Source organism: Oncorhynchus tshawytscha, linkage group LG10 (genome assembly GCF_018296145.1).
Source record: "Oncorhynchus tshawytscha isolate Ot180627B linkage group LG10, Otsh_v2.0, whole genome shotgun sequence".
NCBI lineage: Eukaryota > Metazoa > Chordata > Actinopteri > Salmoniformes > Salmonidae > Oncorhynchus > Oncorhynchus tshawytscha.
In genome coordinates, this window is record NC_056438.1 from 61217772 (window position 1) to 61243290 (window position 25519).

Genomic DNA, 25519 nt, shown 5'->3' on the forward strand with positions numbered 1-25519 from the left:
TCACATAATGTGCCAGATAGGTGACCTGATCTCAGATGTTCTATTCTAAGCTAATATGACAGACAAGTGACGCATACAGTATTACTCCTATGGTCTGATGTAAAAGACAGGAGACTGATGGTAAGAGGCAAAAGGTTGTAATGTGCATAATCAACACTGGGGTTGCGGCATTTATAGTCTGAGTAAATTCAGACAGATTATAGTTACTCTGGGGACACACCTGCATATATAACAATGTCACTTTTGATGTACCTGGAACAGGTTTCTAATGTATCTGTCTCTGCTACGTCCTCCTAGGTAACCACACGATCTTTCAATTGACAAGAGCATCTTTCCCCCAGTTGTGTCTGAATTTGCCAAGAGGTGGATAACATTATACTAACAACATTCTGCCTGGTCTGCCTTTTTAGATGGCTGCTGCCAAAATAGAACAACTTCAGAGTCTTCAAGTATTTATGGACCACAGAGCAATGAAAAAGACAACCGATTTACTGTACCTCTAACAAAGCGGAAACTCTTGAGCCGTGCCAGAGGACCTTTATGTAAATGATATCAAGCAAATTGAGCAGGTGGAATAAAGGTGTGTAATATTGTGATGAACCAATATGTAAAGATCCTATTAGGTTTGCATGTTCAAAGATTTGCATTATTAGCAAAAAATTCTGCCATTGGAAGAGAGTATCCTACGTCCCCACACATTAAACCCGATGAACGGATAGTCACCATGTCTGGCCAGCCCTAAATCAGATTTGCTATCTGACAGATCATGATGAGGAGGAATAAAAAATAATCTAGGTCTTTCAATCAAAAAAAGTGCCTCCTGTCCCAGACAGACAGAGAAAACAAACCAATAGTCAAGATGACTCACATTTCATGCTTACCTTGCATTAAAACCAGAAAACATATATTTTTCTTATTGTATCTATTTATCTTCATTACCTCATGAAAAGTCTGTATTGTTCATTGTATCTCATCTGCTGAATACAATGAGCATTCCCATGAAAAGAAGGCTAACGAGAGTGATATTCATAGGACAGGACCATTTTATTTTGCGACAGAAAATGCATTCTGAGGTAAATGTTACAAAACTCGGTTTCGATAGTGTAACGATGTTGTTTTTACTGACATTGACACAGCATCAATTGGAAAACCAATGACATTTATAATACTCACATAATTGTTGTGTTTCACTTATGGTCTTCGAGACATATTTGAAGAACAATGAAATGCAATAATAGTAGTCTTTAGGCTAAACAGCTACAATATACAGTATCTTGACGCGACAATAACTCATTCTGCCCCTCTATCCTTCCATACCTATTGATCATTTAAAGTGACTGGTGGATATAACATAGACTGCTGTGCTGCTTCTACGGCATCCCTCAGTGGCGGACATCATGGTGCTGCTGGACATCCTGATCCGCATCCTCCAACTCGTCTTCCTCGTACTCGCCCACTTCGTCAGCAGTGGCGTCCTGGTACTGCTGGTACTCAGACACCAGATCATTCATGTTGCTCTCAGCCTCAGTGAACTCCATCTCGTCCATACCCTCTCCGGTGTACCAGTGAAGGAAGGCCTTACGGCGGAACATGGCAGTGAACTGCTCAGAGATCCTTCTAAACAGCTCCTGGATGGCCGTGCTGTTGCCGATGAAGGTGGCGGACATCTTGAGGCCGCGGGGCGGGATGTCGCAGACGGCCGTCTTCACGTTGTTGGGGATCCACTCTACGAAGTAGCTGCTGTTCTTGTTCTGCACGCTCAACATCTGCTCGTCCACTTCCTTCATGGACATGCGCCCGCGGAAGATGGCAGCAACAGTGAGGTAGCGGCCGTGGCGAGGGTCGCAGGCGGCCATCATGTTTTTGGCGTCAAACATCTGCTGGGTCAGCTCGGGCACGGAGAGGGCACGGTACTGCTGGCTCCCCCTGCTGGTCAGAGGGGCAAAGCCGGGCATGAAGAAGTGGAGGCGGGGGAAGGGCACCATGTTGACGGCTAGTTTGCGGAGGTCGGCATTGAGCTGACCGGGGAAGCGCAAGCAGGTGGTGACCCCGCTCATGGTGGCCGACACCAAGTGGTTGAGGTCTCCGTAGGTGGGTGTGGTGAGTTTGAGGGTACGAAAGCAGATGTCATAGAGAGCCTCGTTGTCTATGCTGAAGGTCTCATCAGTGTTCTCCACCAGCTGGTGGACTGACAGGGTGGCATTGTAGGGCTCCACCACCGTGTCGGACACCTTGGGTGAGGGCATGACGCTGAAGGTGTTCATGATGCGGTCAGGGTACTCCTCGCGGATCTTGCTGATGAGCAGGGTGCCCATGCCAGAGCCAGTGCCCCCTCCCAGGGAGTGGGTGAGCTGGAAGCCCTGGAGGCAGTCACAGTTCTCAGACTCCTTCCTGACTACGTCCAGGACAGAGTCTACCAGCTCTGCTCCCTCTGTGTAGTGGCCTTTAGCCCAGTTGTTACCAGCTCCACTCTGACCTGAAAGACCCATGAAAAACCTGGGTTAGAGACATAACATCTTTGTGCTACTAAACATCTAGCCATACATCTAGGAGAATGAAAAGCAAGTCACCAGTAACAGGCATATGCATTGTGTACATTATTTATTCATTTCCAGTGAAAGAGAAAATTCCATTCCAAAATAAAAGTATTGTTTTAATCTAATTGTACTGATGTGAGTGTAAGCCTACTATAATATTTTCAGTATAATAGGTAAGGTGTTCTGGGGTGGATTTTTTTTTAGCTCAATATCCCCATCCTGATTAGCACTGCAGCAGTAGCTGTATGGACTGCATTCTGCTGAGTCGCCATTCTGGCTGTCTCTGCCTGACACAACTGCAAACGTTGCACAGAGAACACACTGTACATCTATGTGAAAGGTAAACTAAGCTTTGCTTCAAAGGACATGACAGTGAATGCTGTCACAGACATTACATGCTTTGGGTCAAAGATGGAAGAGCTGATGAAGACATGATGATGACCAATTGGACAAGACAGCACAGACAGATCTGGGACCAGGCTAGGCGAGATAACACAAAAAGACATGGAATTAGATATGGAATACGGCTAGATGATAACCACTACTCACCAAAGACAAAGTTGTCTGGTCTGAAGAGCTGGCCGAAGGGCCCGGAGCGTACAGAGTCCATGGTGCCTGGCTCCAGATCCACCAGGATGGCCCGGGGGACAAACTTGTTACCTGTGGGGGGAGGAGAGGCAGGGACATCAGGGGTGTATTCATTAGTCAGATTTCGTTGCACAACGGAAACAGTTTACTCCAAACCGTTTACTACCCTGGGTGAGATAGCATGGTGAAGCCACATCAGAGGGCACAACCTACACAGTAAACATTGATTCTGAGATAATTTACCCAAACTGTTCAAAGGAAATATCTTGCTCCCCACTTGCATTTGGGACTATGGAAATAGAGACTGTGTGTTTATACAAACGGTTTGCCTTTTTCTACAAAGGAAACAGAGGGCAAATACTAGGCATCCCCTGACCATGCTCTCCCGCACAGCTTATTAAACAGAGCAAAGCACAGACTGCCTCTGATTCTCTTTCTCTCTCTCACTCTCTGTCTCGCTCTCTCACTTAGCCTCATTTGCAGACTACAGCACCTTGCAGCACAGAGAACTTCCTAGCTCCAGTCCAGAGTAGGGAGGGGGAATAAAATGTGCTGTGCAGAATTGATTCAGACCAAGATGAAATCTCCCAGACCAGAATAGAAAGAGGAGTGGGAGGCCCCGGTGCACAAGGGAGCAAGAGAACATGTACATTAGAGTGTCTAGTTTGAGAAACAGATGCCTCACCAGTCCTCAGCTGGAAGCTTCATTAAATAGTACTCACAAAACACCAGTCTCAACATCAACAGTGAAGAGGCAACTCCGGGATGCTGGCCTTCTAGACAGAGTTCCTCTGTCCAGTGTCTTTGTTCTTTTGCCTATCTTAATCTTTTCTTTTTACTGGCCAGTCTGAGATATGGCTTTTTTCTTTTCTACTCTGCCTAGAAGGCCAGCATCCCGGAGTCGCCTCTTCACTGTTGACGTTGAGGCTAGTGATTTGCGGGTTTGTGGATCAGAAGTTTACATACACTCAATTAGTATTTGGTAGCATTGCCTTTAAATTGATTAACTTGGGTCAAACGTTTTGGGTAGCCTTCAAAAAGCTTCCAAGAATAAGTTGGGTGAATTTTGGCCCATTCCTCCTGACAGAGCTGGTGTAACTGAGTCAGGTTGGTAGGCCTCCTTGCTCGCACATGCTTTTTCAGTTCTGCCCACAAATGTTCTATGGGATTGAGGTCAGGGCTTTGTGATGGCCACTCCAATACCTTGACTTTGTTGTCCTTAAGCCATTTTTCCACAACTTTGGAAGTATGCTTGGGGTTATTGTCCATTTGAAAGACCTATTTGAGACCAAGCTTTAACTTCCTGACTGATGTCTTGAGATGTTGCTTCAATATATCTACATAATTTTCCTCCCTCATGATGCCATTTATTTTGTGAAGTGCACCAGTCTCTCCTGCAGCAAAGCCCCCCCCACACAACATAATGCTGCCACCCCTGTTCTTCACGGTTGGGATGGTGTTCTCAGCTTGCAATCCTCCCCCTTTTTCCTCCAAACATAACAATGGTCATTATAGCCAAACAGTTCTATTTTTGTTTCATCAGACCAGAGGACATTTCTCCAAAAAGTACAATCTTTGTCCTCATGTGCAGTTGCAAACTGTAGTCTGGCTTTTTATGGCGGTTTTTGAGCAGTGCTTTCTTCCTTGCTGAGCGGCCTTTCAGGTTATGTCAATATAGGACTCATTTTACTGTGGATATAGATACTTTTGGACCTGTTTCCTCTAACATCTTCACAAGGTCCTTTGCTGTAGTTGTGGGATTGAATTGCACTTTTTGCAATACTTTTTTGCAGTACGTTCATCTCTATGAGACAGAACAATTCTCCTTCCTGAGTAGTATGACGACTGCATAGTCCCATAGTGTTTAAACGTGCATACTATTGTTTGTACAGATGAACAAGATACCTTCAGGCATTTGTAATCTGCTCCCAATGATGAACCAGACTTGTGGAAGTCTACAATTATTTTTCTGAGGTCTTGGCTGATTTCTTTTGATTTTTCCATGATGTTAAGCAAAGAGTTGTCACAAATATTACCGAAGGTGACTCCCCTTCTTGTTCGGGTGGCGCTCGGCGGTCATCGTCGCCGGTCTACTAGCTATCACCGATCCGTTGTTCTGTGTTCCTTTGGTTTTGTCTGATTGGTATCACCTGTTTCTTGTTTGGTTGTTAGGGTGGGGTTATATAAGTTTGTTCAGCCCGCTTCTGTTTCGTGCGGGCTTGTTTCGTCTGTTCTGTGTTTGAGTGTATTTTGTTTGCATTTCCGGGTTTCACGCTGTCCGTTATTATTTCTGATCATTTGTTTTCCTACTTTTGTTCATGTTATTTTTCCTGGACATTAAAGCGTGTTTTTCCCACATCTTTTGCTCTCTGCGCCTGACTCCACACCTCTTCACTCATTTGCCGTAACAAGAGTTTGAAGGTAGGCCTTGAAATACATCCAAAGGTACACCTTCAATTGACTCAAATTACGACAATTACCCTATCGGAAGTTTCTAAAGACATGACATCATTTTCAGGGATTTTCCAAGCTGTTTATGTAAACTTCTGACACACTGGAATTGTGATACAGTGAATTATAAGTGAAATAATCTGTAAACAATTGTTGGAAAAATGACTTGTGTCATGCACAAAGTAGATGTCCTAATCGACTTGCAAAAATTATAGTTTGTTAACAAGACATTTGTGGAGTTGTTGAAAAACTAGTTTTAATGACTCCAAACTAAGTGTATGTAAACTCCCGACTTTAACTGTAGTAACCAAAAAATATATATATATATATTTTATATTTGAGATTTTTCAAAGTAGCAACCCTTTGCCTTTGATGACAGCTTTGCACACTCTTGGCATTCTCTCAACCAGCTTCATGAGGTTGATTTCAATGGCTTTCAATTAACAGGTGTGGCTTGTTTAAAGTCAATTTGTGGAATTTCTTTCCTTCTTCACGTGTTTGAGCCAATTAGTAGTGTTGTGACAAGGTAGGGTTGGTATACAGAAGATAGCCCTATTTGGTAAAAGACCAAGTCCATATTATGGCAAGAACAGCTCAAATAAGCAAAGAGAAATTACAGTCCATCGTTACTTTAAGACAATCTGAAAAATTTTAAGAAGTTTCTTCAAGTGCAGTCACAAAAACCATCAAGCGCTATGATGAAACTGGCTCTCATGCGGACTGCCACAGGAAAGGAAGACCCAGAGTTACCTCTGCTGCAGAGGATAAGTTCATTAGAGTTAACTGCACCTCAGGTTGTAGCCCAAATAAATGCTTCACAGATTTCAAGTAACAGACACATCTCAACATCAACTGTTCAGAGGAGACTGCGTGAATCAGGCCTTCATGGTCGAATTGCTGCAAAGAAACCACTACTAAATGACACCAATAAGAAGAAAAAACTTGCTTGGGGCAAGAATCATGAGCAATGGACATAAGACCGGTGGAAATGTGTCCTTTGGTCTGATGAATGTGAATTTGAGTTGTTTGGTTTCAACCATCGTGCCTTTGTGAGACGCTGCATGATATGACCTGGCCTTCACAATCACCCGACCTCAACCCAATTTAGATGGTTTGGGATGAGTTGGACCGCAGAGTGAAGAAAAAGCAGCCAACATGTCACGCCCTGGCCATAGAGAGGCTTTTATTCTCTATTTTGGGTAGGCCAGGGTATGAGTAGGGTGGGCAGTCTAGTTTATTTATTTCTATGTTTTCTGTTTCTATGTTTTGGCTGGGCATGGTTCTCAATCAGAGACAGTTGTCTATCGTTGCCTCTGATTGGGAATCATACTTAGGCAGCCTTTTTTCCTTTTGTATTTGTGGGTAGTTGTCTCCGTTTGTGCATGTATAGCCTTACGGAGCTTCACATTTGTTTTTGTTGTTTATTGTTTTGTTGGCAACATTTAAAAATAAAGGAAAATGCACACTCACCACGCTGCACCTTGGTCCGGTCATTTTCAAGACGACGTGCATGAGACAAGTTCTCCTTCAAGACAATTAGAAATCATTCCTCATAAAGCTCTTTGAGAGAATGCCAAGAGTGTGCAAAGCTGTCATCAAGGCAAATGGTGGCTACTTTGAAGAATCTCAAATATAAAATATATTTAGATTTGCTTAACACTTTTTTGGTTACTACATGATTCCATATGTGTTATTTCATAGTTTTGATGTCTTCACTATTATTCGACTATGTAGAAAATATTCGAAATAAAGAAAAACCCTTGAATGAGTAGGTATGTCTAAACTTTGACTGGTACTGTATGTGCATCTTTATGTGGTATTTGGGTTGCTATAACATTGGTTTTGAAGTGACATTGAGGATTTGTAAGCATCCTGCCATAAAGGTAAAAAAAAAAATAGGCTCTGCCACTCCCATTGTTTCACTAGCAGCAATGCTAATTCTGGCTGTGGGGTAAGTACATAAAGAAAACTAAGCCATGTTTTTGGTCATTGTCACTCAGGATCAATGGATTAATAACTTTTTGTGAATACAATTAAGTATATTTAAATGTTGTTGTACTGCCCTTTAAATGGCAGTCGTTTTTTGCCACATAAATTTGACAAAATTAGTATTTAGTACCAAAAGTCTAAAAACTAAAAGATACTACAATCAAATGATGGTCAATCTGCTTTTTAGTACTTTGTAGTTTGGAAAAAAGCTGCACATTATTTATGGGAAAATGTTATATTTTTGTTTTCCAGAATATGTAAATTAACTGTAATTTTGCAAATATAACCATCTGTTTAGTTATTTTAATTTAATTTCAGATAACATTATTTACATGTCTAATTATATTTTGATAAGAATTCATTTGACATTTTCTATGAAGGTTGATTTTTCCAATAGATTACTCTTGGGGACAATGACCCTAGTTGGTAATCCATGTATATGAAATATGTTGGTAGTATGAGGGTTAACGTGCTGCTACACACATCTCTCTATGAATTAGTGCCTTGTTATTTTAGGAAACTTTTTATCGATGAATGCACAATGCATATACAATAATGGATGGCAGAGTTGCTCACACACATGCAAGCTCAATTTACGCCTGACAACTGTGAAATAAGAGGGATCAATACTGCTTAGCATTTGCACACACTGGGAATATGACCAGAGCTAACCACAGGACATGTTGGCCTCATAGGGCCTAGGTTCTGCAGCCTGGTTGGTTTGTCACTTGCTTTGGCAATGTTAACATACGTTTCCCATGCCAATAAATTCCATTGAATGTAATATAGTGAGATAGAGGGAGAGAGGATAGAGGGAAAGATAGAAAGAGAGGGATAAATGATGCAGGAGAGAGATAGAGAGAAAGATGTGATACAGGGAGAGAAATAACGAGGGAGGAAGGGAGGGAGGGAGGGAGATTGGCAGGTACCTTCTGCTGTCCTCATTTCCCCTGCCCTGCCAGAGAGGGATGGAGGGAGGGAGAGAGATTGGCAGGTACCTGCTGCTGTCCTCATTTCCCCTGCCCTGCCACAGGGCCCACTGCACCCAGACAGATATTATGGTTACAATGTCACATACTCAGTTTGGATTAGCTCTACAAAGCATGGCTTTGCAAATCCAATGAGGTCTGCAGTTTTTATCACCAGGGACTATTGATTTACTTTTGTTTTAATTTGGGGGAAAGCCAAGTGATATTACAGTGTGCTTATGGTTTATTATTTTCTTTAAACACATGTTCAGATGCACGCAGAGATTACTTCATGCACAGTCTAGACAAATAGATGTGTATATATACCCGATGCTTCATTGTAGTACACGTTTATCCTCTCCAGCTGCAGGTCACTGTCACCTTGGTAACTTCCGGTGGGGTCGATGCCGTGTTCGTCACTTATGACCTCCCAGAACTGTGAATGGGACAGAGATGTAGGTACTGCAACTGATGTTTAAAGGTTTGAACTAAGAGATAAATATTTTCTGTGCTCTGGCTATGACCTGTTCAAGACGCATTGAAAAATACCGAACGGTATTCGTGCGTAGCCCTATCCCTATGGTGATAGCATGACTCATCGGCCCAGATGCGCGACACCACTGCAGACACTTTGCCTCCTAGTCCAAGTCCATAGGACCACACCCATATCAATCGAATAGCATGTAATATTTATAAATAAATTAAATACTACTTTCCATAACACATTAGGCCAAAAATATTATACCAAAATACTGGATGGGTATTTGGGAATTTGATGTCTTGGAAAATGCAGTGCGACATAGCCCTATTTTAAATAAAGTTACATGGGCGAAAAAAGCATGCAGGTCTCAACATTTCAAACACCTAACAAAATAGTTATTGCTCTATAACAACCACAGCGTCAGTATACAAATATAAACATGCCACCTACTTTGGCACCAATCTGGTTTCCACATTGCCCGGCCTGGATATGAACAATCTCCCTCATGATGATTCCTTGTGGGTGCAAGCAAACAGCAGCCTTTTGTCTCAGCTAACACCGATGTCCTCAACCTCTTTGCTACCCCTGCATGTGTCGCCTCTCAGCAGTTTTTACATTACTGGGGCGAGCAGTGAGCTCAGGGAGAGTCATCATGTTGATGCTGACGTCACACCGGCGCTGCATCCCAATCTCGCGCACCAGCCTATCAGCGGTCAACGTTTGATGCAGTGGGCCAGTGGACTGGTTGAGGATGCTGCTGCATCACTTTTCATCTAAAACATGGCGCATTGTTATTATTTGCCAAGTTAAGGAAATGCAACTTGATAGTTCATAAATATCCCCTTGTTTAATGTAAGCTAGGCATCGTGCCCACCTTCTAGCTTGCCTTCCTGCATCCGTTTCAGTGTACATTATGTCCAATAGAGGTCCGTTTGGAGCTCTGCAACTACATCATCCACAATGTTGTCAATGCCATTCTCAAGACAGACATACTCGTTTTTATTGATCACTTGTTTAGTAGAGAGGGGAGTAGTTTACCCCTAGGAGCATGTGTACAGGGTATTGAGGTATTGTATGACATCATACAACAGGAAGTGGTTAAAATCAGAGTTTTCCAAGCAGAGAAATATATTGGCAGCATCAGTGGGTTAATAGTTGGTTGAGTAGAATGGTCTTATAATTTAAAGATCAATAAAAATACGAAATACTAAACCACATTTATGGAATGACTGTCTAGCACAGCCTCAATTCAATAAGCAAGTGACATATTGAAAACTGATCCTCAACATATAGCATCAACACACTTTATGCCCATGGCATGATCTTGGGATAGAGAGGACATCAACTGGTAAAACAAGGGACAACTCAAACACCTCAAGATTCAGTATCAAGAGGTGGCTTGAAAATAGTCTGAAGAACAATTCACTCAACAAAGACCCAGGAATACAACATTCATCAATAAATAGTGAAGTTTATTACAACGTCACTTGGCTTATATACAAGTGCATTATTCAAAATCCCCAAATAAAAATTAAACTGGTAGTCTGTCATTTTTACATTCATTCAAATCTTGCACCAACAGAAACTCTGTGCCATATTAGGGTTCTTTTTCATTTCACCAATATAGATGTTTGGTTGCATGTAGGATGAGTGAAGATCAGTTGAAAACCTGATTTGTTCAGTTGAAAACCCTTTCCAAACCACTGTATGATGGCACAACCTATGAACAACCTATGAACCTAGAGAAAATCATCTTTACCTGAATGTCTTATATGGTCTATTTACTTTCTCTGTTTAACTATAGCCACTCTCCAAGCCATCACCCAACTCTTACCATACACTAGCGCCTTGTGCTGACTTTGCTATTACATATGAAATCTGAGACTGTAATGTAAGGTTGCAATGTGTTGTATTGTGACATTTGAAGATAAGAGAATCTGCTAAATGACCAGAATGCAAATTAAAAATCAAATTTTACATGTGAGGTTACACCATTTGTTCCTGTGTGTGTCAGTGCATGTGTGTCTCAGCTAACCAATGATATGGTGAGGTTGCATTTCAGGAAATGGGGGATGAGAACTACTGTACAGCTGCAGACAATATCCTCTTTAACATCTGTAAGATTGAGCTATTTTGTTGTTCCAGTGTGAATAGACAGTACAGTGACAGAATGTACAGTAAAGTAAGTGTATTGTATTGTACATATACAACATGTTGAGTCTGTTATTGAAGTGATAAGAGTGCTCAGACAGACTGTTCACAACAGCAGCCTCCTCACATCACTGCAAGCCAAACAAGCTAATCGGACTGGGGTGAAGTTGCTCCTAGACACTGATCTTGGGTCAGTTTAGCATTTTCCCAATCAATGGTTAAGTTTAGGATCAGGGGAGGGGAAGCTGATCCTAGATCTGTAACTAGGGGAGACTTTACTCCTGAGTTAACTACTCTGAGTTGGCAGGACACCAGGATACATTGTGCTTTGAGGCCTAGGGTGTATTGGAGATTAAAGAAGTGAATAGGCCCATATAGGGGTGTACTGAAGTTTAACTTGTTTCACATATCCTTTCTGCATCATGCTTGAGTCTTGTGAACAGGGTGTAGTATTAGGAATTAATCTCACAAGAAAATTATCTTCTTTAACAGCATGCTTACTTACCAGGAAATAACCAGAGAATTAACATAAAGTTTGTTGTTACACGTTTAGTATTATCATAGTTATTTTTTACATCCATAGAAATACATGACAGTATGTGTTGCGATGACTACTGTATGATTAGTGTACAGTAGAGTGATAATTTTGGCTGCTATTGCATCATACACAACACTTTGGACACCTCCAAAGCCATTGTATTTTCCTGGTTAAATACATAGTAATAAACACACTATATAAGAATGTGGACTCCATGGCATTTGACATCAATCAATGAGATTTGAAAAGAAGCTTTACAATAAATTAGTGATGTTGTATTTGTAAACAGTGGCCAATTGACACAGATCTCTGCACCATTGGATGTAGTAGCCTTATTAGTGAACTGATAGCCACCATTTTGTTTGTCGGGTATGTACTATTGTCAACAGTCAGTCAATAACAGATGTTGGTAAAGCATGATGTTGACACTAGCCATTTGGGTTTTAAAAAGAAGAAGAAAGCTCCTCATCACAATTTTAATAAAAATAATCAAAGATGTTTGTTGTTTTTTACAGTCAAGAGATCACAGCATTTCTCTATCATGTCTGTATTGATTACAATGAAATAAGTACTTAATGTTAATGATTGTTAATATTTTGAAGTAAAAATCCAACAAAAACAGAGAGGGGTAAGCCTACATTTCAAAATGTAGCAGAATTTTAGTCAATATCACAAAAATAAAAATTTTGCATACTTTGGTGAAATGAAAATATTTTCAAGTATATTTTTCTAGGGAATACACCAAAAATATTTTTACTACAACAAATATGCAAATGACACATACACAATACACACAAGATGGTGGCAATGACAGATATATTTGACAAAATACTTTTGTCATTCATGTTTCCATTTCAGAGCGATGGCTCTTGTTCCTTTTTAGGTAACATTTGAACACCACTTCTTTGTTTCGTGGAAAAGTTCACATTTTTGTTTACATGCTCTGTCCCCATAGCAAAGGATAAAGTGCCACTTACATTCACACAAATAATGGTGACAGTGCCGGCTAGCTGTATACACTAAGGACACGCCCCTTGAGATTATAGTGGAAATCTTTTTTCTGTTTGTAATCAAGCTCAACATCAGTAGCACAACAACATTAAGTATGCAATTTTATCTACAATATCACGTTTACAAGATCCATTGCATACAGTACAATTCATTTCATTTATGAAAAGAGTGGAAAAATAAAAAGATGACGCTTCAGTCCCATGAAACAGGGAAATAGTTAAAAAAAAAAATAATGTTTCACTTTCAGGACCACACCGTCAATAATCACAACATAGCCCTACAGGAACAACTGACCACTCACTTAAATCACATCACCGGTAAAAGCTCTCCTTTTCTACTGTCATTTCAGACATAAACAGTCTATTGTCTTTTTTAACTTTGGAGCATGCCTCTTCAGTTCAAGTCATTCTCTCCTTCTCTCTAACCTTTCATACACACATGCCTGTATTACAAGGACTGGAGTCTTGACATGTTTCACTTTTGATTTTAACTCATTGTCTAATACATCAAAATACCTCCAATACTTGTCTTTATTGCCCTTCGATTGGCAGTTCATTCGGGCAGCAAAATTTACTTTTGGTTTTTCATGTTTGGCAAATTGCTCTTTTCCCTACACAGATTCCAATTGGTTTCTGAGTACTAATTTCAGCGACAACAAGAACAATTAGGAGAAATCTGACACTGTTGACATTCAAAATTCTGCTTTGTATTCTTGAAGTATTTTTCTACATGATAAGGCAAATGTACATCATCAAACACATTGGACATACATCTAAGTCTGCAGTTGAGGCAAATGTACAGTCAAATGTTTTTTTGTGGTATTTATGGAATCTCCAACTAACCTTTGGGATAAAGGATTCTAAATGGAGTTTTGGCTGGTAGTCTCTCAGTCTAAAATGACATTCAGGATTTCCCCAACAACGTCACACGCTGACGACGTCATAATTACGGACAGTTTCAGACTGTGGCTGAGTAAGGGACAGTTCAACATTTGAGGTGTACTAAAAAAATGGCACCCCCCCATCCTCAAAGTAAAAAATATTTTCACACAACACTCCCCTTGTATTGTAAAAAATAATTGCACACCGTCCCCCCTCATAGAATTAACTCTAAATAATGTTTGTGACCACAAATAACAATAACTATAGTGACCCTGTGTCTATAAATGTGACTTTTCCACTTCATCATGCTTTTGTGGCACAGTCGATGCAACGTAGGGCTACGGGCCAGAAGGTTGAGAGTTCGCCGACCACCATGGACAGAGCTAACGTTCCCGGCCTGTTTCATTAGACCTACACCACAATCAGAGCAAGCTACAGACAATGATCAGCTAGGTGGAAATCAGATTTTCAAAATGTTGATGCCATATTTAAGCAATAATGCTCGAGGGGGTGTGGTATATGGCCAAAATACCACGGCTAAGGGCTATTCTTATGCACAACGCAATGCGGAATGCCTCAATACAGCCATTAGCCACGATATATTGGCCATATAACACAAACCCTGAGCTGCCTTATTGCTATTATAAACTGGTTACCAGCGTAATTAGATAAATATTTTTCCTTGTCATACCCATGGTATACAGTCTGATATACCACGACTTTCAGCCAATCAGCATTCAGGGCTCCAACCACCCAGTTTATAATTATATCAAATATATGCAACAAATTTTCAAACAACAGGTCTCTGTGCCAATGGACAACAACCAATAAGCAAATTATATGGACTTTGGCTGCTTCAACATCATGGTTTGCGTTTTCAACACCATAATCTGGACAGCTTGAATGCCTGAATAAAATGTTGGACAAATGTACGCATGTAGCCTACAGGAGACTTTTGAAGTAGCTTAATCTAATTCAAATATTGTGACTGGTTGTGTTTATGCCACACATAAAAGGTCATCCAAAAGTTAAATTACAAATATTTTGGCTATATTGAATATTGAAGTGTTAGGTTCTAGGTGCGCAAGGAATAGCTGCTCGGAGGCAGAGCACGCATGACGCTTTCCTGAACAACTGGGCCTGTTGGGAGCATATGTGGCCACATTATTATAGCACGACTTAGGAGAATGAGGATCCGTAACAGACAGCGCATCTCAGTATCAGAACTTAAAATAATGCCAGAATGGCCTGCTACTGTGTATTTCTAGACCAGGGGTCTCCAACCTTTTCTAGCATGAAAAGCTTGAAAATGTAATGCGTCTAGAGTTACACATTTTTTCAAGCTTTCAAATACGCACATTCTTCCTTTTCTCCTCTCCCCTGCAATTCATCGCCAGGTCCTTAGTGTACAATATATTTTTTTTCTGTGAATATACCTGGTAAAAACAATGGTTAATGAACAACTCTAAAAAGGGGGCCCTCATAAAATCATTTTAATTAAAAAAAATTAATAATACATTTTTAAAATATATTGAATATTTTGCCAAATTAAGTTCTCAGTAAAAAATAAATTGTGGGTTTAGATTAAAACAATTTAAAACTCAAAATTACAATGATAGTTCATTAAGAAACAACAAAATTGGATGTTCTGACTCCATGTCAATGCTTAAAATCACATCAGAATATATATATATATTTTTAGGTCTGGAAAAAACGAATAAATTGATCTTTGAGTGTAATTCCCCTTTAGTTCCACATCTGGCCCTTAATTCCACAAGTGAGGAATGTGCCGTCTAATGTGCCGGTCTAGCGATGGTTCTGTACTGCTGCTACTTATTTCATGACAAAGTTTATGAAGTTTATGAACGCAAAAAAATGTTGTTTCCATGTTTCATGAGCTAAAATAAAAGATCCAAGACATTTTCCATACAAAAAAAGCTTATTTCTCTAATGCACAAATTTGTTTACTTCCCTGTAAGTGAGCATTTCTCATTTGCAAAGATAATCTATCGACCTGACAGGTGTGGCATATCAAGGAGCTGATTAAACAGCAAGATCATTACACAGGTGCACCTTGTGCTGGGGATAATAAAAGGCCACTCTAAAATGTGCAGCTTTGTCACACAACACAATGCTACAGATGTCTCAAGTTTTGAGGGAACGAGCAATTGGCATACCGACCGCAGGAATTTCCACCAGACCTGTTACCAGACAATTGAATGTTAATTTCTCTACCATAAGCCACTTCCAACATCATTTCAGAGAATTTGGCTGTACGTCCAAGAGGCCTTACAACTGAGTGCCCCATGGTGGAGGTGGGTTATGGTATGGGCAGGCATAAGCTACGGATAACAAATACAATTGCATTTTATCAATGGCAATTTGAATGCACAGAGATACCGTGACGAGATCCTGAGGCCCATTGTGGTGCCATTCATCCGCCGCCATCACATCATGTTTCAGCATGATAATGTATGGCCCATGTCGCAAGGATCTGTGCACAATTCCTGGAAGCTGATAATGTCCCAGTTCTTCCATGGCCTGCCTACTCACCAGACATGTCACTCACTGAGCATGTTTGGGATTCTCTGGATTGAAGCGTACGACAGCGTGTTACAGTTCCCGGCAATATCCAGTAACCTTGCACAATATTCCACAGGCCACAATCAACACCCTGATCAACTCTATGTGAAGGAGATGTGTGAGGTAAATGGTGGTCACACCAGCTATTGACTAGTTCTCTGATACACGCCCCTACTTTAATTTATTTTATTTAAAAAAAATCTGTGACCAACAGATGCATATCTGTATTCCCATTCATGTGAAATCCATAGATTAGGGCCTAATGAATTTGTTTAAATTGACTGATTTTCTTATATGAACTGTAAACTCAGTCAAATCTTTGAAATGGTTGCATGTTGCATTTATATTTTTGTTCAGTTTAGACACAAATGATATACTTACTCATGACTTTGCAGTCAACATTTGATTGAGAAGGCTTTGGGGAAACCCACAAGACAATTATCACATCAACTGGCTCCACATGAAGTGATAGACAAACGCCTGCATCACACAGACAGACCGGGGCAATATTGCTGGAAAATTAATTGGCAGATATTGTTTTACGTTTGGCTTTTTAGGCCTTTAGTGGCTAACCAGGGGTGGGATAATGCCAACGTTGCATTTATTAGATAGTAGCTGGGAAGCTGCGGTGTCTGATACTTGAGAGATTAGTTTATGACAGTTTGCAGTGGGCCATGTGAATATTGCATGTACTTTCAGAATTATTTGGCGAGCTACTCGTAGGTGGGCTGCGAGCTACTCATAGGTGGGCTGCGAGCTACTCATAGGTGGGCTGCGAGCTACTCATAGGTGGGTTGCGAGCTACTCATAGGTGGGCTGCGAGCTACTCATAGGTGGGCTGCGAGCTACTCATAGGTGGGTTGCGAGCTACTCATAGGTGGGTTGCGAGCTACTCATAGGTGGGTTGCGAGCTACTCATAGGTGGGTTGCGAGCTACTCATAGGTGGGCTGCGATCTACTGGACCTGTTGGAGACCCTTGTTCAAGAGCAGACCAACAATTGAGCCAAATGGAATGAATGGAATGAAATATTATTCAAATGACATTTTCACTGCAGTTCACAGCCTAGAGTAAAATGTATTGACTTGAAAGCAATGATGTGTTCTAGGCTAGTCTAGGTAGAATAATTGTATAGTCCCTAAAACAAGATTTACAGTATAGGGGAGATTTTTTGTCTCATGTCTTCACTGTTCTTTCATGCGCAATGATGCACCTGGTCTCTACACTTATTGGTGCAGCTTTGAATGATATTATGTGTGGTATGATCGCTAGTTATTGCAGATCTGGACAAACTGTCCACCTACCACTATTGTCACTTTGAAAGGTGGATAGAGGGCAGGATAGACAGTTAGACTGGTAGACTATATTGGCCTGTGGTATAGTTAGTATGTGGAGAAGTGCAGTGCATAATGGAACCTCCAAAACATCTTGATGTAGGGGAGGTGCATGCAAGCAGATGATGGAATAAATCATATAGTAAAACCTGCAAATAGGGTGAATGTAAACCCAGGGGTAAAAAACACATTACCCTCCCAGTAAATTTCGAACTGTCCCTAACCACCCATCACTGTCACCACAACCCTGTCCTGTTCTCTGGCTGTTCCTAGAAAGATGTATGACACAAAAAAACTTGGCCCAAGCTCAAGCTGTTACCCTCCTGTCTATCACTGGCAGTCTCCCGACAGAGCAGCTGAAATGTCTGAGGCCTGACAGACCAGTTAGTGACCCCCGTCATGTGACATGGGTGTCTAGGGCTTCTTCCTCCATGAGGGAGGGGCCCACCTCCTTGTTCCACAGGTGGAGCCTTGGATCATGAAGACACCACCCCGTTGACAGCGCTGTTTTCTGAGATGGCACAATCCATTACGGGGAGGATACCGGAGTCTATTGGGGAGGAGATGGTGCAGTCCAATATTGTGGAAGCAGGGGCCGCCTCTGTGGTCTCAGAGTCTGTTATGTTGGGGAGAAGTGAGTCTATGAAAAACAGAGTTGTAGAGTCCAATGTAAGGGGTTGAACAATGTCTGTGATGGGGAGAGTGGTAGAGTCCACAGTGAGGGGGTGAACAGTGTCTATGACAGGGGGAGTGGAAGAGTCCACTGTTGTTGGGATATGAACTGAGTCAATGGGTGGCAGTGGTGGTGATAGGGGGGTGGGGTAATGAACAGGGGAATGAGCTACGACAAGGGAAGAGGGAGAGACAACAACATCCTTAACACATGAAGAGTCCAACTCTGGAGTATGGACAGAGTCTGTGACAGGGGGAATGGTACAGTCTGAATTATGGGTAGGAGGAGGGGGGAGTTTGTCATCTACAGAGTCTATTAGAATGGGAATGATCGAATCTGTGGTGATGGGGTCAGTAGAATCAATAGGAGTGGTACGGTCGACCATGGGGGGAAGGGGAACAATGTCATTGATGACAGTAGGGGAGGGTGTTGAAGGGGGGATAGGGACAATTACAGGATGAGTGGTAGAGCCCAAGGTACAAGGAGTTTCTATGACAGGGGGAATGGTAGAGTCCAATGTAGGGGTGTTTTTTATGACAGGGGGAGGGGTGGAGGTAGAGGATGAATCAAGTACTGGTGGAGTGGTTGAGTCCAATGAAGAGATAGGATGTGTTTCAATAACAGGGGAAATGGTGTTGACCAAGATGGAGGTAGGAAGGTCTTCTGTATCAGTGGCAGTGGTAACGTCCTTAGTAGGGGAGGGGGCTGAGGGGTATATCAGTAGAATCTCAATTAGGGGTATATCAGTAGAATCTTCAGTGGACTTCAGAAGGGAATTGGAGGGAGTGAGAGCACTATTTCTAGGTTTGGAAGATAACAGGTGCTCTTTACTAGGCAGTAAAACGCCTGCCTTATCTAGGGCCGCCATGGGAGTACCAGATGGGGGCGTAACGGACTTCCCATTGAGGTCTTGCTTAACCAGGGGCACAGTATCAGGATCAGGCTCAGGCTGGAATGACGTCAACTCTGTAGCGGGGGGCGGCAAAATAACTATAAACGACGGTGCCGTGAGGTCAACAGCGGAGGATGCCGTGGAGTCCATGGTGAAGACGGTGGTGGCGGCCGCCTCGTGCAGTGGTGTGTCGTGGACCCGGGTGTAGTCCCTGCTGCTCTCTGACTGGGCCAGGAGGAGGCGCTGTTCGCCAGGCTTCTTGAGGGGCATCAGGGGTTGGCGGGTGTAACACTCCCCGTCGGCCAGGGTCTCGGGCAGGGGCTGGTAGCGCGTCTCGGGGAGGAGGAGAATGCAGATGATGCAGATGAGGGTGCAGCAGGCGAAGATGATGTGGTGGAGGAAGTAGCCCTTCTGATTGTGCAGCTCCATGATGGGGGCGGTCAGCATGCCGAAGCCAGCGCTGGCTAGTACCAGGCCTAAACCACCACCCCTACGGAGAGAGAGACAAGGAACATCATGTCAGCCATCACTTCTGAAATCTACACATCTACACCAAATCTCACACCCACCCTTGCCCCCTACTCTCCTAGGCAGCTCTCATATACATTTGAGGCGATACAGACCACCACCCCTACAAAGTGAGACATGGAACGTCAGCTAGGAAGTCACCATATCTGAAGCACGTGACTACTTCCGATTCCAAAACCGCCCCACTGTCTTTAAACCTGATCCATTCTTTAGAAAGGGTGTGCCCTGCAACCTCTGCTATTTCCAGTGCTTAGTTACTGTCTGAATTTATTCAATTTCAAGGTTCTCTATGTTCACATTCAATGGCACATTCAAGCCCTTACTAGACTAATTTCCTTACGAAGACACACTTGGTGAGTATTGTGTTATTGACATATCCTATCAGCCATTTTAAGGTCACAACCGCAGAGAGTGCTGCAATACCATGATTAATCCGATACCATTGAGGAGTTTACCACATCAGTCACAGGCTTCATCAATAAGTGCAGCATAGACGACGTCGTCCCCACAGTAGCAATACGAACGTAACCAAAACAAAAACATTGATTACAGGCAATATCTGCGCTGGGCTAAAGGCTAGAGCTACTCCTTACAAGGAGCGGGACACGGACATGGACACATACAACAAAGCCTGCTGCGACCTCCGACGCAATATCAAACATGCAAAAGGACACCAACTCCGACGCTCGTCTTATGTGGCAGGTTTTGCAGACGATAACAGATTATGAAGGGAAACCCAGCCATGAGATGCCCAGTGATGCAGAACTATCAAACGAGCTAAATGCCTTTTATGCTCACTTCGAGAAATACAACACTGAGTCTTGCTTGAAAGCCCCTGTTACGGATGACTGTGTGATCTCGCTCTACATGGTCGATGTGAGTATGGGTGTTTTCACACTTGGCACCTTTCAGACCATTTTTGTGAACTCAGTGCAGTTCACTTAATTTTTCTGTGCAGTGTGAACACTCCAAAAGGAACTGAGACCTATCAAAAGAGCCCCCAAAGCGAACCGAAATGAGACCATCTTGAGAAGTAGTCTGAATTCGGTTAGTTTGAAATACACGGTTTCGGTTCCCTTTTTTAGGGCAATGGTTTCGGTTCCCTTTTTTAGGGCAATGTGAACACAAAGCTTCCCAGGTTTGCATGGCATTATTGCCGCATTTAATAAAATAATTACTGAAATGGTTACCTGGTCTACCTACGCTGACCCTATCTTGCACTTACTCTATGCACACTCACAAGACTATACATACACACTATATACAAACTCACACTACACTGACACAAAACCCACACACGTTCACATACATTACATACAAACACACATACAGTGTATAACACACACACACACACAAACGCACATACCGACACAACACACACACACACACCGACACCACACACACACACACACACACACTTTTGCACTCATTATGCAGTGCCTTCAGAAAGTATTCATACCTATATGTCTTATTCTACATTTTGTTGTTACAGCCTGAATTCAAAATGGATCAAATGTATTTTTTTGTCTCACACATCTACATACAATATCCCATAATGACAATGTGAAAACATGTTTTTATAAATTTTCGCAAATGTATTAAATGAAATACTAAGATCTAATTTACATAAGAATTCACCCCCCCAGAGTCAATATGTTACAATCACCTTTGGCAGCGAATACAGCTGTGAGTCTTTCTGGGTAAGTCCCTAAGAGCTATGCACACCTGGATTGTACGATATTTGCACATTATTATTATTATTTAAATTTTTTTAAGTCTGTCAAATTAGTTGTTGATCATTGATAGAGTGGCAGATTCAAGTCTTGCCATAGATTTTCAATTCGATTTAAGTCAAAACTGTAACTACGCCACTCAGGAACATTCAATGTTGCCCTAGTAAACAACTCTAGTGTATATTTGGCCTTGTGTTTTAGGTTATTGTCCTGCGGAAAGGTGAATTTGTCTTCCAGTGTCTGTTGGAAAGCAGACTGAACCAGGTTTTCCTTAGATTTTTTCTGTGCTGTCACGTACTTGTGGAGAGACAGACCATGGCGCAGTGGATGTTGAGTTCCACATATTTACAGTGCCTTGCGAAAGTATTCGGCCCCCTTGAACTTTGCGACCTTTTGCCACATTTCAGGCTTCAAACATAAAGATATAAAACTGTATTTTTTTGTGAAGAATCAACAACAAGTGGGACACAATCATGAAGTGGAACGACATTTATTGGATATTTCAAACTTTTTTAACAAATCAAAAACTGAAAAATTGGGCGTGCAAAATTATTCAGCCCCCTTAAGTTAATACTTTGTAGCGCCACCTTTTGCTGCGATTACAGCTGTAAGTCGCTTGGGGTATGTCTCTATCAGTTTTGCACATCGAGAGACCGAAATTTTTTCCCATTCCTCCTTGCAAAACAGCTCGAGCTCAGTGAGGTTGGATGGAGAGCATTTGTGAACAGCAGTTTTCAGTTCTTTCCACAGATTCTTGATTGGATTCAGGTCTGGACTTTGACTTGGCCATTCTAACACCTGGATATGTAGATTTTGCTTTATGTTTTGGATCATTGTCTTGTTGGAAGACAAATCTCCGTCCCAGTCTCAGGTCTTTTGCAGACTCCATCAGGTTTTCTTCCAGAATGGTCCTGTATTTGCCTCCATCCATCTTCCCATCAATTTTAACCATCTTCCCTGTCCCTGCTGAAGAAAAGCAGGCCTAAACCATGATGCTGCCACCACCATGTTTGACAGTGGGGATGGTGTGTTCAGGGTGATGAGCTGTGTTGCTTTTACGCCAAACATAACGTTTTGCATTGTTGCCAAAAAGTTCAATTTTGGTTTCATCTGACCAGAGCACCTTCTTCCACATGTTTGGTGTGTCTCCCAGGTGGACTGGGGACCGTCGCCGGAAGCTCCGGACTGGGGACCGTCGCCGGAAGCTCCGGACTATGAACCGTCGCCGGAAGCTCCGGACTATGAACCGTCGCCGGAAGCTCCGGACTATGAACCGTCGCCGGAAGCTCCGGACTATGAACCGTCGCCGGAAGCTCCGGACTATGAACCGTCGCCGGAAGCTCTGGACTATGAACCTTGCACAACATCTCTCTCATCTACGCATCAAATCCATATCAACCCACAAGGTGCAAAAACATAAGCACCAACCCTTGATAAATAGTACATCAACTATTGTAAAGGATTAATTGCATTAAGACATATTTGTGGAAAAGCTAGAAATTGTTTGTATAATTCTTCAAAGTCCAGAAAAAACACAAGACCCCCAGCCTATTTTCATTTCCCTTACAATAAAATCATTACAGTTTAATCCATTTGATCAACTTTATCTGTAGATTCAATTAGTAATACAGTTATACAGGAGTAATTAATAAAGTCCAGTTAAAGCTTATTTTGACAAAGTAGAACAAAAAAGATAATACTATAACCAATGATTGCACAGGTGAAATCATTTGCTGTATTCCTAAACAAAAGCACCAGTACATGAACAATTGTAAAGGATAAATTTCATATTTTAATTTGAAGATGATTAGGTTACTAGTTTTTACTTAGTAGACAGAGCATTGCTGCTGCACTAGTGGTCATGTACGGATATTCTTGGAAAAAGTAACATTTGGAAATAGAGCTGCACCTCTTGAATTATGATAGTTATTTGACAAAGGTAAGTGTAATAGAAACTGCAGAATATGCTCTTCCTGATATTATATAGAAATGAATATGTTTTACCTGCATGTGATTCTGAAGGAGGATTTGAAAAAGTGATGCTCCTTTCCATGCATTTGTAAATTACAAGTTACACCCCTCTCTGCTTGTACAATTTGACAATTGATAGGCCTAATATTGTCACTTGTCAATTTAATCTTGTCTATAGACTAATTCTTATTACACAAACTCATCATTACACTATTGTTGTTCTAAATAAAATCAACATCTTCACCCTCATCATTCAGTTAGGCCTAATTTAAATTTGATTGTGAAGTAATTCCATCCATCCAATGGTCATTCATTCAGTGGGGGATGGCATGATTTGCTTGCTGTATAGAGTCAATGAAATGTTTTGCATTATTTGAAAGGCCTACTGTAACATGTAGCATGTTTTAGTTTTCCTTTACAGCTTATTTTTTTTAAAGTACAACTTAAAAGAGAATGGTATCAAGGCGCGCGGCATAACACAAACTCATCATTACACTAGTGTCTTTCTAAATGAAATCAACCTCTTCACCCTCCTTATCATTCAGTTAGGCCTAATTTCAAATCAATTGTGAAGTATGGTACACACGTATTGCCCATCCATTTGTCATTCATTCCATGAGGAGAGAGAGAGACGCATTAGTGCCTGGCTGGGTACCAACACCCTACAGCACATTGTCTTGGTGGGTTAAGTTAGGAAAAAGTGTGGGAAAAAAGTAAAAGGGCTCTAAATACTTTTGTGTTTTTAAAATTCTGATATAATACAAACATTTAGGAAAAGTTAAGGAAATGGGCAGGACATAGCAATGTTTTGGGGCAGATTTGATTTATTTACAAAATCAAACTTCAGTGGCCATTGGCCTATCGCGGTTCTAGTGTTCAACTTTTTTAAAGTCACCATTGGCCTCGTGATGAAATCCCTGAGCGGTTTCCTTCCTCTCCGGCAACTGAGTTAGGAAGGACGTCTATCTTTGATGTGGGATATTCAATGTCGGATGTTTTTACTCATCTACCAATAGGTACCCTTCTTTGCGAGGCATTGGAAAACCTTCCTGGTCTTTGTGGTTGAATCTGTGTTTGGAATTCACTGCTCGATTAAGAGACCTTACAGATAATTGTATGTGTGTGGTAAAAATACAAGGTAGTCATTCAAAAATCATGTTAAACACTATTATTGCACACAGAGTCCATGAAACATATTATGCGACTTGTTAAAAAACCTCCTAGGGATCCCTTCACCCCCATTCCAGCTCGGATACCATTAACGGGATTGATTTGACAACATCCAGTGAAATTGCAGCGCAAAATTCAAAAACAGAAATACTCATAATAAGAATTCATTAAACATACAAGTGTTATACATCAAAATACAGCTTAACTTCTTGTTAATCCAGCCACAGTGTCAGATTTCAAAAAGGCTTTACGGCGAAAGCAGACCATGCGATTATCTGAGGACAGCACCCCGCATACAAACACAAGAAAATCCTATTTCAACCAGCCAGGTGCGACACAAAAATCAGAAATAACGACATAATTCATGCCTTACCTTTGAAGATCTTCTTATGTTGGCACGCCAAAATGTTCCAGAAACATCACAAATGGTCCTTTTGTTTGATAAATGTCTTCTTTACACCTGCATTGCTTGCTGTTTGGGGTTTTAGGCTGGGTTTCTGTACAGCACTTTGAGATATCAGCTGATGTACGAAGGGCTATATAAATAAATTTGATTTGATTTGATTTTGATTTATATCCCCAAAATGTCCATTCAGAAATACACTGGTTTCAACTTGCCCAACATGCCTACGAAGTATCTAATAAGTTACCTGTAAACTTGGTCCAAACATTTAAAACAACTTTCCTAATCCAACTTTAGGTATCCTAAAACGTAAATAATCAATCAAATTTAAGACGGGATAAACTGTGTTCAATACCGGACAAAAACAAAGTGAAGCACATTCCAGGTCGTGCGCGCCAAAAGACTTGAGTCCCTCTGAGTGACACATGGAAATAACAGGGCTACTTCTTAATTTCTCAAAAGAAAAACATCAACGAATTTCTAAAGACTGTTGACATCTTGTGGAAGCCATAGGAACTGCAAGCAAATTCCTATTAAAAATAGCTTCCCATAGAAAACTAATAGAAAACACATTGACCTCAAAACATTTTTTCCCTGGATGGATTGTGCTCAGAGTTTCGCCTGCCAAAACAGTTCTG

General features: G+C 41.5%; 2 protein-coding genes across 3 annotated transcripts in view; both read right to left on the reverse strand.

Moving 5' to 3' along the window:
• Positions 1-1025: 1025 nt before the first annotated feature.
• Positions 1026-9649, reverse strand: LOC112260572 (tubulin beta-2A chain). Of its 2 annotated transcripts, none has more exons than XM_024435796.2 (4): positions 9465-9649; positions 8861-8969; positions 3087-3197; positions 1026-2476 (listed from the first exon to the last, which is right to left on the reverse strand). In XM_024435796.2, exons 1-4 carry the CDS (start codon positions 9519-9521, stop codon positions 1383-1385), a joined length of 1371 nt encoding a protein of 456 aa, XP_024291564.1. In that variant the 5' UTR covers positions 9522-9649; the 3' UTR covers positions 1026-1382. The 2 variants fall into 2 exon arrangements, with proteins under 2 accessions (XP_024291564.1, XP_042184757.1); XM_042328823.1 differs by lacking the exon at positions 9465-9649 and adding an exon at positions 8495-8604.
• Positions 9650-16061: 6412 nt separating this feature from the next.
• LOC112260573 (solute carrier family 22 member 23) overlaps positions 16062-25519 on the reverse strand; it is a 73690-nt gene continuing 64232 nt past the window's right edge. The window contains exon 10 of the mRNA XM_024435797.2: positions 16062-19566. Within this exon, the coding sequence (XP_024291565.1) occupies positions 17988-19566 (1579 nt within the window). The 3' untranslated portion in view covers positions 16062-17987. The remainder of the gene's footprint in view (positions 19567-25519) is intronic.

What these genes read in the sequence shown, in the direction of transcription:
- LOC112260572 (XM_024435796.2), bottom strand. Translation starts at nt 9,521, where the DNA reads ATGAGGGAGATTGTTCATATCCAGGCCGGGCAATGTGGAAACCAGATT. An exon ending in GAAACCAGATTGGTGCCAAA is followed by an intron (nt 8,970 to 9,464) that starts GTAGGTGGCATG and finishes TCCCATTCACAG; the next exon opens with TTCTGGGAGGTCATAAGTGA. An exon ending in GTACTACAATGAAGCATCGG is followed by an intron (nt 3,198 to 8,860) that starts GTATATATACAC and finishes CTCCCCCCACAG; the next exon opens with GTAACAAGTTTGTCCCCCGG.